This window comes from Protobothrops mucrosquamatus, unplaced genomic scaffold (genome assembly GCF_001527695.2).
Source record: "Protobothrops mucrosquamatus isolate PMUCROS unplaced genomic scaffold, P.Mucros_1.0 scaffold605, whole genome shotgun sequence".
In the NCBI taxonomy this organism is placed as follows: Eukaryota; Metazoa; Chordata; class Lepidosauria; order Squamata; family Viperidae; genus Protobothrops; species Protobothrops mucrosquamatus.
The window spans coordinates 632,918-647,756 of record NW_015386903.1 but is presented as its reverse complement, the minus strand read 5'-3'; the positions used below and the strand labels follow the sequence as shown (position 1 = coordinate 647,756).

The 14,839-nt window shown below is 44.2% G+C and overlaps 1 protein-coding gene across 1 annotated transcript; it reads left to right on the top strand.

Moving 5' to 3' along the window:
* The first annotated feature begins 185 nt into the window (after window positions 1-185).
* On the top strand, window positions 186-10,213 carry EXOC3L1 (exocyst complex component 3 like 1). The gene is made up of 13 exons (XM_015817589.1): window positions 186-228; window positions 944-1,104; window positions 1,451-1,670; window positions 2,964-3,639; window positions 3,901-4,018; window positions 5,343-5,468; window positions 5,612-5,712; window positions 6,000-6,110; window positions 6,229-6,370; window positions 7,197-7,322; window positions 7,601-7,756; window positions 8,482-8,606; window positions 10,027-10,213. The coding sequence occupies exons 1-13, from the start codon at window positions 186-188 to the stop codon at window positions 10,211-10,213; spliced, it is 2,292 nt and encodes a 763-aa protein (XP_015673075.1).
* The last annotated feature ends 4,626 nt before the right edge of the window (window positions 10,214-14,839 follow it).

Genomic DNA, 14,839 nt, shown 5'->3' with positions numbered 1-14,839 from the left:
CCCCCCCCCCCCCGCCTTCCTATTCCAACATCCTGAGTGTTTTTGCTTCAGTGTTATAGAGCAAACCCCCAAGGAGTCATGAGGAGTATTAACTGACGGAAACGCTATTCACTGCCTCGGCTTCCTCTGCTCAGCCCCGTCCAGTCCTAAGCTTTGAACCGGGGTATCCTGCTACAACTGAAGTCATGGGAATGTCTGCCGAGGACAGCAGTTCCACCCGTCCCAGAGGTAACAACTGAGAAATGAAGGTTGGGAGTTTTTTTTAAGGGCAGCATGGGATATATAATCCTTTCTTCTAAGCAACAGCCAAATACGCAAGTCACCCACTTACTGTATATCGATCTGTTTCTTCTTATCTTTTACCTTTTCCACAGCAATAGCAGCAAAAGGATAATTTTATTCCGTACAGGGGGATGCAGGAACCTAACTCCCAAACTTCGTGGTTGGAGCCAGGACAAAACGGGAATCTGATTTATGTTGGAACAGAAAGTTCAACCTATTTTAATTTGGCGACGTTCCACACATCTCCTCCATCTCTCGCTTTTAAAAATGTTGGTTTAGGGGACAACTCAGCCTGAACAGGTCTTGATCAGCTGGTGTCATCCCAGATGTATTGACATCATCATTTAATTCTGCTTGGGAATCAGCTTGGCCGTCCCAGTCTTGGGAGGCTGCATTTTCATTGCCTTCTTACCATGGTGGGAATAGTTACAATCCTACAATCACTTTCTTCTCCCTCAAACACAGCCTCCTGTTTGTAGCAAGAACCTCTCCCAGAGAGATCTTTTGTGTTTCAAGCTTAGGAACCAGAGCTGATGGTCCACCAGCTCCAAAGTTATGCATTCATTTCCCGTTTCCTTCCTGCGTCCTTAGATGAAGCATTCCTGCCTGGTGAAAAACACACCGCCTGGATTTTTACTTCCTTTCATTGTTGTTGCCCTAGAGGGAGAATGGCCAGAACTGGAAAAAGCAGAGAAGCTGGCAAGAGGGGCTGCCTTGAAGTGGGCATCTGGGGTGTTTTACCAACCAGACAAGCTGGATAGTCTTCCGCAGTACAAGATTCGGGAGGTGCAGCGGAACAGGTTCATTGAATCCCGCCTAAAGGTAGGTAAGCGTCACAGGGTAATTTCATAAAGTCCAAGGGTCCTTGGTGGTCTCTGAGCTGGGTTGTTTTCTTACGGACTTAACTAGATAACATCATCGGGGCTAGAGGGAGCAGGGTTTGTGGAGAGAAGGAAGATGAGGAGAACTGTAGGGATCTTGGTGGTCTCTGACCTTGGATGTTTTCTTGCAGAAGTTTCATTACCCAACTAGGTGACATTATCAGTGCTAGAAGTGGGGGAGAGGAGGAGGAGGAGGAGGAGGAGGAGGAGGAGGAGGAGGAGGAGGAGGAGGACTTACAGGATTGGGGTTTGCACCTGTAATGACTTACGTCTGGCTTTGCCTCTAGTCCACTGCTCAGTCCTACCTGGAAGGCATGAACACGGGCCTGGAGGAGCTGCATTCTGCCCTCACTGATGTCCAGCATGTTCAAGAAGAATTGGGGAGCATTCAGAAGGACCTCACGTCATGCCTCGATTCATTTCGGAGCTTACAGGAGCTACGAGAACTGGCCATGAAGCATGACCAGCTGGAGGCAGTGGTCCAGATGTTGCCCCAGCTTTTCTCAGGTGACTTGTGCCTTGCGTTAGGCTACTCCGAAATGCATTGCAAAATTTTATGGCAGACAGCCAGAGGTGAAGAATCCTTAACACAGAAGCACACACTCTGAATCTGTCCCTAGACCAGGGGTAGGCAACCTTGGCTCTTTTATGACTCGTGGACTTCAACTCCCAGAATTCCTGAGCCAGCCATGCTGAGGGGAAAGGGAGAGGTTTCCAAGCTGAGCCATGCTGGCTCAGGAATTCTGGGAGTTGAAGTCCACGAGTCATAAAAGAGCCAAGGTTGCCTACCCCTGCCCTAGACCCCATGAAAACCTTAGATTGAATTTCAGAGCCCTTTTGTGAATAGCCGCCGAATTATGTATATATTTGTCTCAGAAAGGGGAAAGTGTTAAGAACAGGGGGAATAGTCTTACTAACAGAATGTTATTATTACTTCAGTTTTAATTAAATGTCAGCAACATGAAATTTTTATTCTTCTTTTGGCCCCAGCAAACTTCTGGAGTGAGGCTTTTGATTCAAAGACCAAATGTGGACTTCAGTTCCCAAAATTTTGCAGAGGCATTGAACCAGGAATGGAAGTTTGTGTATTCCTAATTACATCAGAGTAGTTTTCACTCCAGCACAGTTTCTGGAGGTTTTTTTCCTCCTCGTTCTTTATTATTTTCATTGCTCTCTTGATCAGTACAAATTTAAGTACAATTTTGAAAGAATGAATGTTCCACTGGAGCCCAATGTTTTTATGCTGTCTTTTTATATCAAGATGTAAAAAAATCTAACATGAAATTAAAGGGGCTGTTTAATTGTGGGAAGTAGGCTGATTTTTTTTTTAATAATTTACCAAAAGAAATTCTAATTGCCTGCCACGAAGAAAATACAACATATTGTAGGAAACACCACAGTCAAAAACTAGGGATAGAAGGAAGTTTCATGAAATCAACATTTGGTGACTTTGTGACTTCGTTTCATGATTTGTGACTTCGTTTCAACAAATGACGCTTATTGATTGATTGATTTTTTTTATCCCATTTTTTTTCTAAGGCAGGGGTGTCCAATCTTGGCAGCTTTAAGACTGGCTGGCTGGCTTGGGAATTCTGGGAGTTGAAATCCACAGTCTCAAAGTTGCCAAGGGTTAAGATTGGACACCCCCTGTTCTATTGGATTGATGAAAGTATGTAGTTTTTCCTCTGCTCGGAGTACCAACCACTGTTCAATATTGTCTTCATTTCCTTTCCTTTTGGAGGTTTCGATTTGGAAAGCTTACGCTCAATTCCTGTCTCTCCTTTACTTTTCTCCCTGCAGTACCTCAACTCATTTCAGAAACTTTCAATCTCTTACAAAGCCAGAACCTCTTGAAAGCTCATCTAGGGCTCATGGACTTGGAGAGTTTACGGGATAGCATCCTATCCCAGTTGCATAACCGCAACCTGCTCAGCTCCTTGAATCTGACCAGCATTGAATCCTACTTCGGAGGTCTCCTGGAACTGAACGATGCCTTGGCCCAGCATCTGTGGCACACAGTTGCCCATGCCACAAAATTGGTGTCAGAGGATCCATCCCTTTTTGTATCAGCTGTACGGATCATTGAGAGAGAGGAAAGCATAGATGCCGACGTGCTGCTGAGGTCCCAGCCTCATGGCTTCCTCCCACCGGGACGCCCAAAATGTTGGAGAAGGAAATTCTTCCAAGTCATTCAAGACACGATCGTAGCTTCCTGTTTCCAGGCTGAGCCAAACAAGACTCAAGGCCAGTGGCTTAGTAGCCATTTGGCATCCTTGCAGAGTAGCATCCTAACTGAATTGTGCATCGTGAAAGATTTGATGGTCCAGTGCTGCCCTCCTCATTACGACATCCTCACGGCCTTTGCCACCATGTTCCATCAAGGCCTAAGCAAGCACCTGCATCACATTCTTACCTGGGAACTAGACAAACAAGAGATCTTTGCTCTGCTCCACTGGGCAATCCATGTCTACCCAAGGTTGGTGCTGTTGTTAGTGGGTGCCGAAGGCCGTGAGGCAAAGGCGCTTCCATACTTTTTAGGAAGAAGTTCTGGAGATGATATTGATGATTGTAACATCCATATATACGCCGAGTCCATTATGCCTCAGTAGAAGGAATCCAACATGGGTGCATGTTAGAATTTGACTCATGGTATATATCCAATCCAGGCTGGCATGTTGCAGGAAAGCGAAAAGCTTACTTCTGCATTTTTGACCTGACTTTTCCCCTTTTTTATCAGTTCTGAAATGATGTCTCACCCACATCTGCTTCCTGAAGTGGACGTCTCAGCCTTGGGTCCTATGCTTCCAGCAGATACAATAGGCTCTCTGGAAGAGTCTTATCTGGGGAAAGTACAGGTGAGTTAGAAGATCAGGGTCAGGGTTTTTGAAAATCCAATTATCTGTGGGCACGGAAGGAGGTATGAATGTATTTAGCAGCGATTGAACTGGAGTCTATGGGCTACTGTGAGAAGGTTAATCCAAAGTTTTAGGCAACTTCTTTTCCTGTACTACCTGGGATTGCTTTCCATTGGAGATGCTGAGCAGACATTCTAAGACTCTCTATTATCTACATCCACATTTTTTACAAGTCACAATATTGCAGTTTAGAATAGAATAGAATAAAGTTGGAAGGGACCTTGGAGGTCTTCTAGTCCAGCTCCCCGCTCATGCAGAACAATTTATACCATCTCAGACAAGTGACTGTCTAGCTTCTTCTTAAAAATCTCCAGTAATGGAGCGCCCACGATTTCTGGGGGCAAGCTGTTCTACTGGTTAATTGTCCTCACTATCAGGAAGTTTCTCCTTAATTCCAGGTTGCTTCTCTCTTTGATCAGTTTCCAACCACTGTTTCTTGTCCTGCCCTCTGATGCTTTGGTGAATAACCTGACCCCCTCTTTGTGGCAGCCCTTCAAATACTGGAACATTGCTATCATGTCTCCCCTATTTCTTCTTTTCTTTAGACTAGCCAAACCCAAGTCCTGCAGCCGTTGTTTGTATGTTTTAATCTCCATCTTAGTTGCTCTTCTCTGAATTTTTTCCAAACTCTCAACATCTTTTTTGTGATATGGTGACCAAAATTGGCTGCAGTATTCCGGGTGTGGTCTTACTAGGGTTTTATAAAGCGATACTAATACCTCGCGTGATCTTGATTCTATGCCTCTGTTTATACAACCTAGGATTGTATTAGCTTTTTTGGCTGCTGCTGCACACTGCTGGCTCATAGTCAAGTGATTGTCCACTAGGACTCCAAGGCCCTTCTCACAGTTACTGTTTTTAAGCCAGGTCTCGCCCAATCTGTACTTGTACCTTTGATTTTTCCTGCCTAAACATAAAATTTTTATTCTAACATTATCACGGGAGGGAGTTCAAATCCTCTTCAGGAATCTTGATTCACACTCCGATCTGGAGGTTGACCTAATGGTAGAACACCAGCAGCCTCTGGGAGATGGGCTGAGTTTTGCAGCCATTTTACTGCAATGGAGAAAACTGAAAACGGGAGATGGAAAGGTTGCAGCCAAGTCAAGGCACTACACTGTTTATGGCAATTGATTTGAGTGGGTTTAAGCAGACCAAATGAGACAAATGAATTGGAACAGGTGGAAAGTCCTAAAAGAGCTGGTCCTTTAGTTCATTTCAAAGGGTCAGGATTCCTGGATCTCATTTTGTTTCCTTCCTCTAGGCTAGCATTGCAGAATGGATGCAGAAGGCTCTAGAAATGGAGTTTGAGGAATGGCTTTGTGGAAAAGAACCTGAATCTGACTATCAAGGCTTCTTCCAGACCAATCTGCCTATCATTGCCATGAAGGTTAGGAGGAATTGGGGAGGCAAGGAGAAGACTTAGCTAACGGAACAAAGAAGATATTTTTAGCTGTAAAAGCCAAATCATGAGTTCGATTCCCCATCTGTTCTTTTTTTCTCTCTCTCTCTCTTTCCCATTAAATATCTCAGATGCTTGATGAAAACGTTAAAGTGGTATCGCTCATCTCTGGGATTTTCCAGCAGAAAGTTCTGGAAATGGCTTTGGGAGAACTGGAGGCCTTTTTGGGCAGGTCAGTTTCATCTTGTACTCTGACTAATTCCAAAAGACAGGATGGCCTGTCTACTACGAGCTCAACACGGCAGGAGAAGGATCTTTGGGCCCAACCCGTAGACACCTCTGAGCTGAATCAAGTCAAAAGTTCATTTCTGAAAATTCTTGGTTCATAATTGGATCCATCTTGGTCCTGTCCACCATTAGGTCAGCTTCTCGGTGGTTCTACAGCCATGTGGGAAAGGGGGTTGACATGCAAGCTGGAAATATAGGTCTCTATGATGTATGTATCTTTCCTTTCTGCAGCCTGTATGAGAAACTGGTGGAATTTTGCAAAGCACACCAGCAAGAGCCCATGGCATCTACATACTACACAGCAAGATTGTTGTCCACTGTCAACAACTGCTTGGCTCTCAGGTATTCCCGAAAGCTGTTTCTGGTATTCTGTCTCTCTTTCCAGGCTCCATTTTCGTCATCTTCTTAGCCATCAGCCAGAAGGCTCCTTCTTAATTATTTCTCTTCTCTTTGCTGGCAGCTCTTCCATCTCAGCCTTGTGTGCCAATGGGTTGCCATCTGAAGGGCCTGCCAGGATACTACCAACTCTACACACGGCCTTAGAGAAAACTCAGAAGAAGGCATGCCAACTTCTACTGGAGGAGATGCTGGCTGACTTGAAGGTACTCCTCGTTCAGGATCACACGTAGCAGTGGGTGTGGTTTTGGCTTGGGGTGCTTGGAGAACCTAATTAACAGTGGTTATTCAATACGCCACGATCAAACCATTCATGGCTTAGCTTGCAACCTGAACCAGATTACTGATTGCTACGTATCTGGCACAAACAGAGCAGATTCCAGCTGCCTTGTGCAAGTACACACCACCACTTGAGAAGCGAGAACTGCACCCTACATAGCACGTAAGGCTGAAACAAACCAATGGTCAAAAGCTGTATTTCACTGGATGTTGATATAAACAGTTCATCCAGTAATTCCTATGCATGTTATAACATAAAGGTAAAGTTTTCCCCTGTCCAGTCGTGTCGTGAGGCTGTGCTCAACTCCGTTTCTTGTCCAAAGGCAGCTGTTACCTTCCCACCGAAATGGTACCTATTTATCTATGTGCATTTGCATGCTTTCGAATTGCTAAGGAGCTGGGGCAAGGAACGGGAGCTCACCCCGTCTCACGATGCTTGGGTCTCAAACCCAGGCTGTCAGCTTTCCAGCTGACAAGTTCAGAGTCTTTTAAGTTCCGAGCCACTGCGCCCCATTGTAATATAGATCACGGCAAACCAATTGGTTTTTTTCAGCGCCTATGTTTGCAGATGTCCGTACCGGTTGTTCTTTCTGAGTCTACTCTTGCATCTGATACTGACGGCGCTAATCTCAAATAGATTAACTTTTATTTAAAAGCTAGCAGAATTTTCTCTCTTTTGCTACCTGGTATTCTGTTCTGAGCTCCCCTAAATAAGAGGAGAGAAGACTCGGTCTCTCTTGTGGTCTGTTCCAGCCATTCTTTGCCCAGTTGCCCTCCCGCCAGTGGCTGCTGGATGACCTTCAGCTGATGAACAGCATCTGCGAGGTGATCGACAAACACGCGGACGGTTTCTGCAGAACTCACAAACCTAACAGCCTGGTAAGATCCTGGCCACCTCTGGGGGCATCAGTGGTGGGGAAGATCGATCCACTCCTGAAAGTGGGAGCATCATTCTGAGGTCATCATAAGCCCGATACCAGATCAGTCTGTTACCAAAACAAGAGACAAAGGGAAACCATCACTCCGGTGAAGATTCCTAAGTTTCAGCTCATCACAATCCAAGTTAGTTAGTGAGGGCACACACTAACAAATAGGATTTCGGCCGTATCCACAAAACATCACGTCTCTTTTTCCTTCTCCTTATAATGCCCACTCAGTACCTGCTGTCAGAAGCTGAGCACCTGGTCATGAGCCAGTATGTGAAGTCCCTTTTACAGAAACGAATGACGTGTCGAACAGCCGAGGAGAGGAGTAAGATGTCCACAAGGATGCTGCAGGACACCGCTCAGCTGAAGGAACTCTTCTCTGCCTTGGTGAGAAAGGGGTGGGGTGGAAAAACCTCTCCAGCCTGGGTAGAAATACTGCAAAAAAAAAAAAGGGGGTGGTGGTGGTGGAAATCTCTGGGGAGAGGCAGTCTATTTTGACCAACCAAGGGTAAGGGGAAATGACTACTACAACTGGAGAGGCAATAAGCACAAGGATTTTGTGTGGTTTAATTCTGCCCTTTTAAAAATAGACTAAAACTCAACACTGCAATCTCATCCCCAGAAAACAGACGTTTTAAAGTGATGTAGGGGAGAATTGCCAAAAAATAATAATTAATGGTTTGATTTATTAGATTTGTGGCCATTGCAATTAAATCAAAATGCAATCAAAATGGCAGCAGTTGGCTTAGACCAACAGAAACTACAATAAAGTATCCATGCTATAAAAAACAGTCAACTAGGAAAAAAAAACATTTGTGATTCCAAATGTGTCTGATTGTTTGTTTGTTTGTTGATCAAATCAATATAAATAAATATGTGCAATTTTACTTCTGGTTGGCTGTTTTTATAGCATGAAAACTTTCTTGTGGTTTCTTTTGGTCTATTTATGCCGACTGCCGACAGTCTTCCTTGATTGCATTTCTGCCATTCTCCCCTACATCATTTGGAAACGTCTGTTTTGTGGGTATGAAATTGCAGCGTTGAATTTTAATCTGTTTTAAAAGTCAGTGAACGTATTGGTTTTGAGCTGCCCGGCTTTCTTTCCTTCCCAGGGCTTGGAGGAGGACAAACTGTCCCTCAAAGTCATTGCAGATCTGCAGCAGATCATCAGTGTCAAGGATCCTTCTATGCTTGGCCTGGAAGTGCTGGGATTCATGACAAAATATCCCGATATCAGGTAGGATGCCCATCTTTTAATTGCAACATCCTCTGGCATCAAATCCGCATTTGGGGACTGGGTGAGAAACTCAGAAACTGCTATAATGTTCCTTTAACCCCAGATACTAGGGACCGTAGGGATAATTAGGGATCATTAATGGCACTTGATTGTTTTATTTATTATGAAGTGTTATCATCTTTACATTTCCTTTTAGTTTCATAGCTAGTATTATTAATAACTGGAAGTCATTAGAAAAGGGAGCTTACAAACGGGTCAATATGTACAATATCCGTGGAGTTTTTGGTGCTCTCAGAGCTTGTTTATATACCGGTGAACGCTCCCACCAACACTGACAGGGCTAGCCCCTGTACATGAACAGAGAGCACTCTTCTGGCACTGAAGATGTTACCTAGTTGGGTAATGAAATGTCTGCAAGAAAACAACCAAGCTCTGAGAGCATCCAGGACTTCACAGCCCAACCTTAAGCTATACATCAGTGGTTCTCAACCTTTTTAATGCTGCGACCCCAACTGGTCGTAAGTCGAGGACTAAACCGGTCGTAAGTTGGGAATAAACCGGTCGTAAGTTGAGGACTAAACCGGTCGTAAGTCGAGGACTACCCAACCGGTCATAAGTCGAGGACTTTCCCTGCCCGGGAGCGCCACGCATGCGTGGTTCCACCCCCTGCGCCGGCCGAGGCGTAGCTGGCAAGCGGCAGGGACGGAGCAGGCCGACCACCAGCTGGCCCAGCCCAAGGGAGGTAAGGCACCCGCCGGAAAAGGGGGGAAAAAATGGCGGACAAAAAAATGGCGGACAAAAAAAATGGTGGACAGCCTTGCTTGGCGACCCCCATGAAATGGTCAATCGACCCCAAATGGGGTCCCGACCCACAGGTTGAGAACCACTGCTATAAATATTCCCTTCTAGAAGTACAATATCTTTCTGTCCTGCTACTGTTCCATCCCTAATCAGAAAGTGAGAAGATTTTCCAGGAGTTTCCATTCAAGAGACTGAATGCACGCTGTATTGTTGGGATCATGCAGGCCTTTGTAGTGTATCCAGAGGGCAGGCTGGGGCTGGAGAAAACCGCAGCAGAGAAAGCTGATAACAAATAAACTATCCGGCAGAAAAATCCCTTCTTCATTAATCTGCAGGCTTTCCTCCATAGTTGACAGAAGAAGAAACCAAAGAAAAAGCCATTTCCGTGTGTGTGTTTGTGTGTGTGTGTGTGTGTGTGTGTTTGTGTGCTATCTTATATCTCTGAGAGATTTCTCCCTTTGGGCCATCCCTCAGTGCTGCTTATGAGGTGGCGTATGATCCATATAAACTGACATGATAATCAGTTAGTTTTGAAGTCTTTTCTCGTGTCTGCTGTAAAAAAAGATAACGTGGTTATCCTTCTGGAACCTGCTTTTTTATTATTATTATTTTCCTCCAGTGAGGACCACGTTTCCATGTTCTTGTACTTGCGGGGCGACATCTCCAAAGAAATCTGCAATCATGTGCTGGGAGTCATGGTGAAAAATCCTCAGGTCCTACCGGAGAATTACGATCCCGTTTTCAGCAATATCTTGGTTCCTGCTCCAGAAATGCCCTTCTGCCTGGGCAAGTCCAAATGTGCCTGAGAGCTCCTATCTGTCGCCGGTGCTGGTGCTAATGCCGATGCTGCCAACCGTCTTGCCAGCCTGTCTGAATTCACTGCCCGGAGTTCAGTTGGTAAACTTGGCAAGGTGCGGGAACTTACTGTAAGGACTTAGATCTCTTGCAGGTGCGCAGAGACTCATGGCTTATGATGCATTTGATCCCTCCCTCAGGCTCAGCCTGGTCATCTCCTACAGATGGGGAATACGAATAATGGGGACCTGACATGGTGGTTGCCATGGATGCCAGTAGACTAAAACTAAACCTCTCTGGTCTTAGCATTAGCACTTAGATTTATATACCACTGCTTTACAGCCCTCTCTAAGCGGTTTACAGAGTCAGCATCTTGCCCCCAACAATCTGGGTCCTCATTTTACCGACCTCGGAAGGATGAAAGGCTGAGTCCACCGTGAACTGCTGAGAATCGAACAGCTGGCAGTCGGCAGAATTAGCTTGCAATGCTGCATTCTAACCACTGCGCCACCATGGCTCTTAGGACAGTACCTTCACCACTACATCACATTAATGTTTGGGCTATGAAGCAATCCTGGCTTAATGTCACCTCTGAGCGTCTGTTGCTGAATAGGGACTAGAACTAAGTCTTCTGAGTGCATTATCGTGCCTTAACCCCTAAAGTACATTAGTCTTGAATTTTTGGTCAATATACTGTGGAGTCGTAGGCTGGTTAAGCAAGCAGGGACTTAAAGGTTGAGAACTAAAACAGTCTAATTTTATCCTGAGAAAGCAGATACTGAATATACTCATGAATAAGCCAGAACTTTTAGATTCTAAAATACACCCAAGATAGGCTTATCTGCAATACTAGTTTTTCCCCAGCAAAGTCTTGTCACCCATCTGCAATCCTCAAGGCTTTTCTCTTGGGATCTGTGGTGGAAAGAAAGGAAGGACAAATCAAACTGATTAATGAAATCGCAGGTGTGGGATTGTGGAAAGTTTCTCCATGCAGCAAAGAAAGAAAAATAGTTAATAGAAATAAACACAGAGGGTTGAGAGTTGGAAGCAGGTTTTTTTTAAAAAAAATAAAAATAAAAAATAAAAATAAACTGGAGCTGCCAGAATCAAACAGACTTTACTCAAGAAAAGGGTTTTTGAGCTGGCCATTCGGAATCATTTGACACAAGATGGAGATTGGATGAAAAATGCCAGCCTGAGTTATTGTGTCTCTTGAATTATTTTTGATAAACCCAGCTTGGGTTATTGTATCTCTCTTACTGTATCTCTTGAGGCGGGCACGGCAGCTCATGGGTTAAAGATGGTGAGCTTGTCAGCTGAAAAGCCGACAGCCCAGATTTGAGATCCAAGCGCCAGGGTGATTCCCATTACTTTCCCCGGTTCCTGCTCATCTAGCAGTTTGAAAGCATGCAAATGGGAGTAGATAAATACCGTAGGTACCACTTTGATGGGAAGATAACAGCGCTGCCTTCGCTTTGGCGTATAGTCATGCTGGCCACATGACCACAGATGTGTCTTCAGACAACGCTGGCTCCCTCGGCTAGGAAACGGAGATGAGCACCATCTCCTATAGTCAGGCATGACTAGTCACAGGAAAACTTTAACAGAACAGAATAATGGAAGGGACCTTGGAGGTCTTCTAATCCAACCCCCTGCTCAGGCAGGAAACCCTATACCATTTCAGACAAATGGTTGTCCAATCTCTTCTTTAAAACTTCCAGTGTTGGAGCACCCATAACTTCTGGAGGCAGGTTGTTCCACGGGTTAATTGTTCTAACGGTCAGGAAGTTTCTCCTTAGTTCTAGGTTGCTTCTCTCCTTGATCAGTTTCCACCCGTTGCTTCTTGTCCTGCCTTCAGGCGCTTTGGAGAATAGCTTGACTCCCTCTTCTTTGGGGCAGCCCTTAGATATATTTACCTTTATCTCTTATAAGAAAGCCTGTAAATTAGTAAGTTCAAAGCTTGGGGCCAGATGTAATTGAGTAGGGAAAAGATCTTATAGCTCAGGGGTGTCAAACTGCCGGCCCATGGGCTGGATACATCACATGGAAGCTGCGCCGGCAATGGCAAAACCATCCTGATACGTTGCGCGACGTCACATGACCTCGCAAATTTGACATGTCTGCTATTTTGGATTGAGAGCTTTACCTCTTACATTGCTACATTCCTGGCAAATGCTTCATTGGCAAGAAAGCATCCAGTCCGGATCTTACTAAGAGGTTAGTATTCAAACACCAGCACTCCAGGCCTTAAGGGAGATGGACAATCCAACTCTCTTTTTGTGTCATGACTATCGCTCCCCATTCTCCACGCGGCAGTGCTGAAATTCAGCTTCTTTACTGGACAGAGTTGAAAATAAATAGTGTCCTGGCATTAATGACGAAACAACTGCCACCGAGCCAGAGTTTATCCAGTTAGCCTTGTGACTGCAATTAGTCTGTACTGACTTGCAGATCTAGAACGTCTAAAGAGTCTTGTAAAAGAAAAAGAAAGAGCCGTGTGAAAGAAACTCTTTTGCAATGGTTAGTAATGCAGAGTTGGGAAACGCTTCCGCAGCCTCCTTCTAATACTTTTGCCCTGGCTATGTTAAACCTTTGGGACAGACTTCACTGTTTATCCTATTACATGCAATAATTTTGGAGTAAAAGAGTTCCTCTGAGTCATACTGTACCAGCAACACATCAGACTTGTTCCCAATCACCTACTGTCACAAATATTCTTCTAAGCAAGTTTTCAGACTGGGGAAGGGAGGAGAAGTCCTTGGTGGTTCCTCACTGTCCCATTATCACCTTGAATATTATAAATGGGGGAGGGGGGAAGAGGAAGAGTTACTGTGTTCATAGAGCATCTTTGCCTGCTTTGACTCAGCTGGGAGACACTTTTCCATATGAACTAAATTCTTCTACCCACTAAGTTAGGATGTACTTGAAACTCTGCATTCCCAAGCATAGGTCAAGAATATATGATTTAAAGTGAGATGACAACACAGTGTGGGAACAATCCAGAGAAAAGAAATATTTTTGGGGATATTAAAAATGCAGAATATATTTGCCCCCCCCAAAAAAAAATAATGGAGAAGATCTTTAAAAAGGCAGAAACTTCTCCACACACACACCCCAGCCAGACAACTCAGTAGAAACCAGCTTTTAGAAATGCAGATGTAATAATCCATTCAGGAAGGTTGGAGCCCTCCAGCTAGAAGCTGAAGAGATCAGGAAGACTGAGATCCTTAAAATCTACATATCCCACCCAAACTCTAAGACAGGGCATAATAGGATTAACCCACCACCATCAGAATACTAGAAAGGCACACTCAGACTCAGGTCAAAGTTCATGACACAGGAACAACTCCAAACAAAAGCCCAAGAAGGTATAAAAACCCACTCCCTACATGGGCTCACTCTCTTTTCTTCCAGAGCCATCTTTCTGTCTGGCTCTCTTCTTCAATAAACGACAACCTTCTTTCTAAAGCAGTCACCATGTTGTTTATTCCCGGCTTGGACTGGACCCTGATGAAGACTTTTCCTTCAACAACAGGCACATGCAAAAAATCATAAGAGCAGCCTTGATAGATCAGAGCAAAGGTTAATCTGGACTAGCTCTGTGTTCTTTAATGGCCAAATAGATGCCTAGGAGAAACCAACCAAGGGACATAATATCCTACTGCTCATGTTCCCCATCAATTGTTATCAAGAACTGTGTTTCCTCTTGTACTGAAAATAATCTATGGCCATCCTAGCTACTAGCCATAGAAAGCCTTAACTTCAGGTAATCACCAGCAACTGCAATCCATGAAACTGATAAGAGGCATCAACAGAAGAGTCTAGTGTGATTTTTGCACACATATTTTTCAGACAAATAGTAACTGAATTGTGTTCCATTCCGTTTCCAACTGCAGTAGCCAACTTGATTTTCTGGGACAGCCATATTTGCTATATTCCATATACTGTGGGAAATAATGTGGGGCACTTATTAATGGTCAGCAGCAGCCCCACTGTTAGTCACTAGCTGCTTTTTACATCCGTTCTTTGCAATTGTTCAAAGTGATGCAGAATTAAAACAATACACCCCTCATAAATAAAATACTGAGCGTGAATTGTCTTGAGAAGCAGGAAGAAAGCAAACAACAGTTGGAATTGGGTTAAAATGTTTTAATTAACTATTTTAAAGACTTAGTGGAATGGGATTTGGTTCCAGAGACTATAAATATCAAGAAAACTGGTAGCCAATCCTGTCTATTAACCACCACCAAGAAAAACAGGTTCTTGCTGTATAATATTTGAAATCACAATAGGAAGTAATGCATTGCAGAAGTAAAGTAGGAAATTTGACCACAAAAGATGCATTTTTCAGGAACTGTTTACCAGACCCTTATACCTTATCAGGTTCTAATTGGATTTTTTTCTGGTGGTAGTATTACCACTCAAGGGGAATTCAACAAATGCACGGAAGTGCTTCATCTCACATTGATCCGATCCACATTAAAATATGATTTTATGTAGCCACGCCTGAGTCACTGAAGAAATTCATACATTGCACTAAACTATAATCTGGTTTGAGGTTGGTACCGCATGGTGTGTGAACACAACCATCATGACTTAATCAGTTGTATGACTCAACTAATGGTGGCAAACCTTGC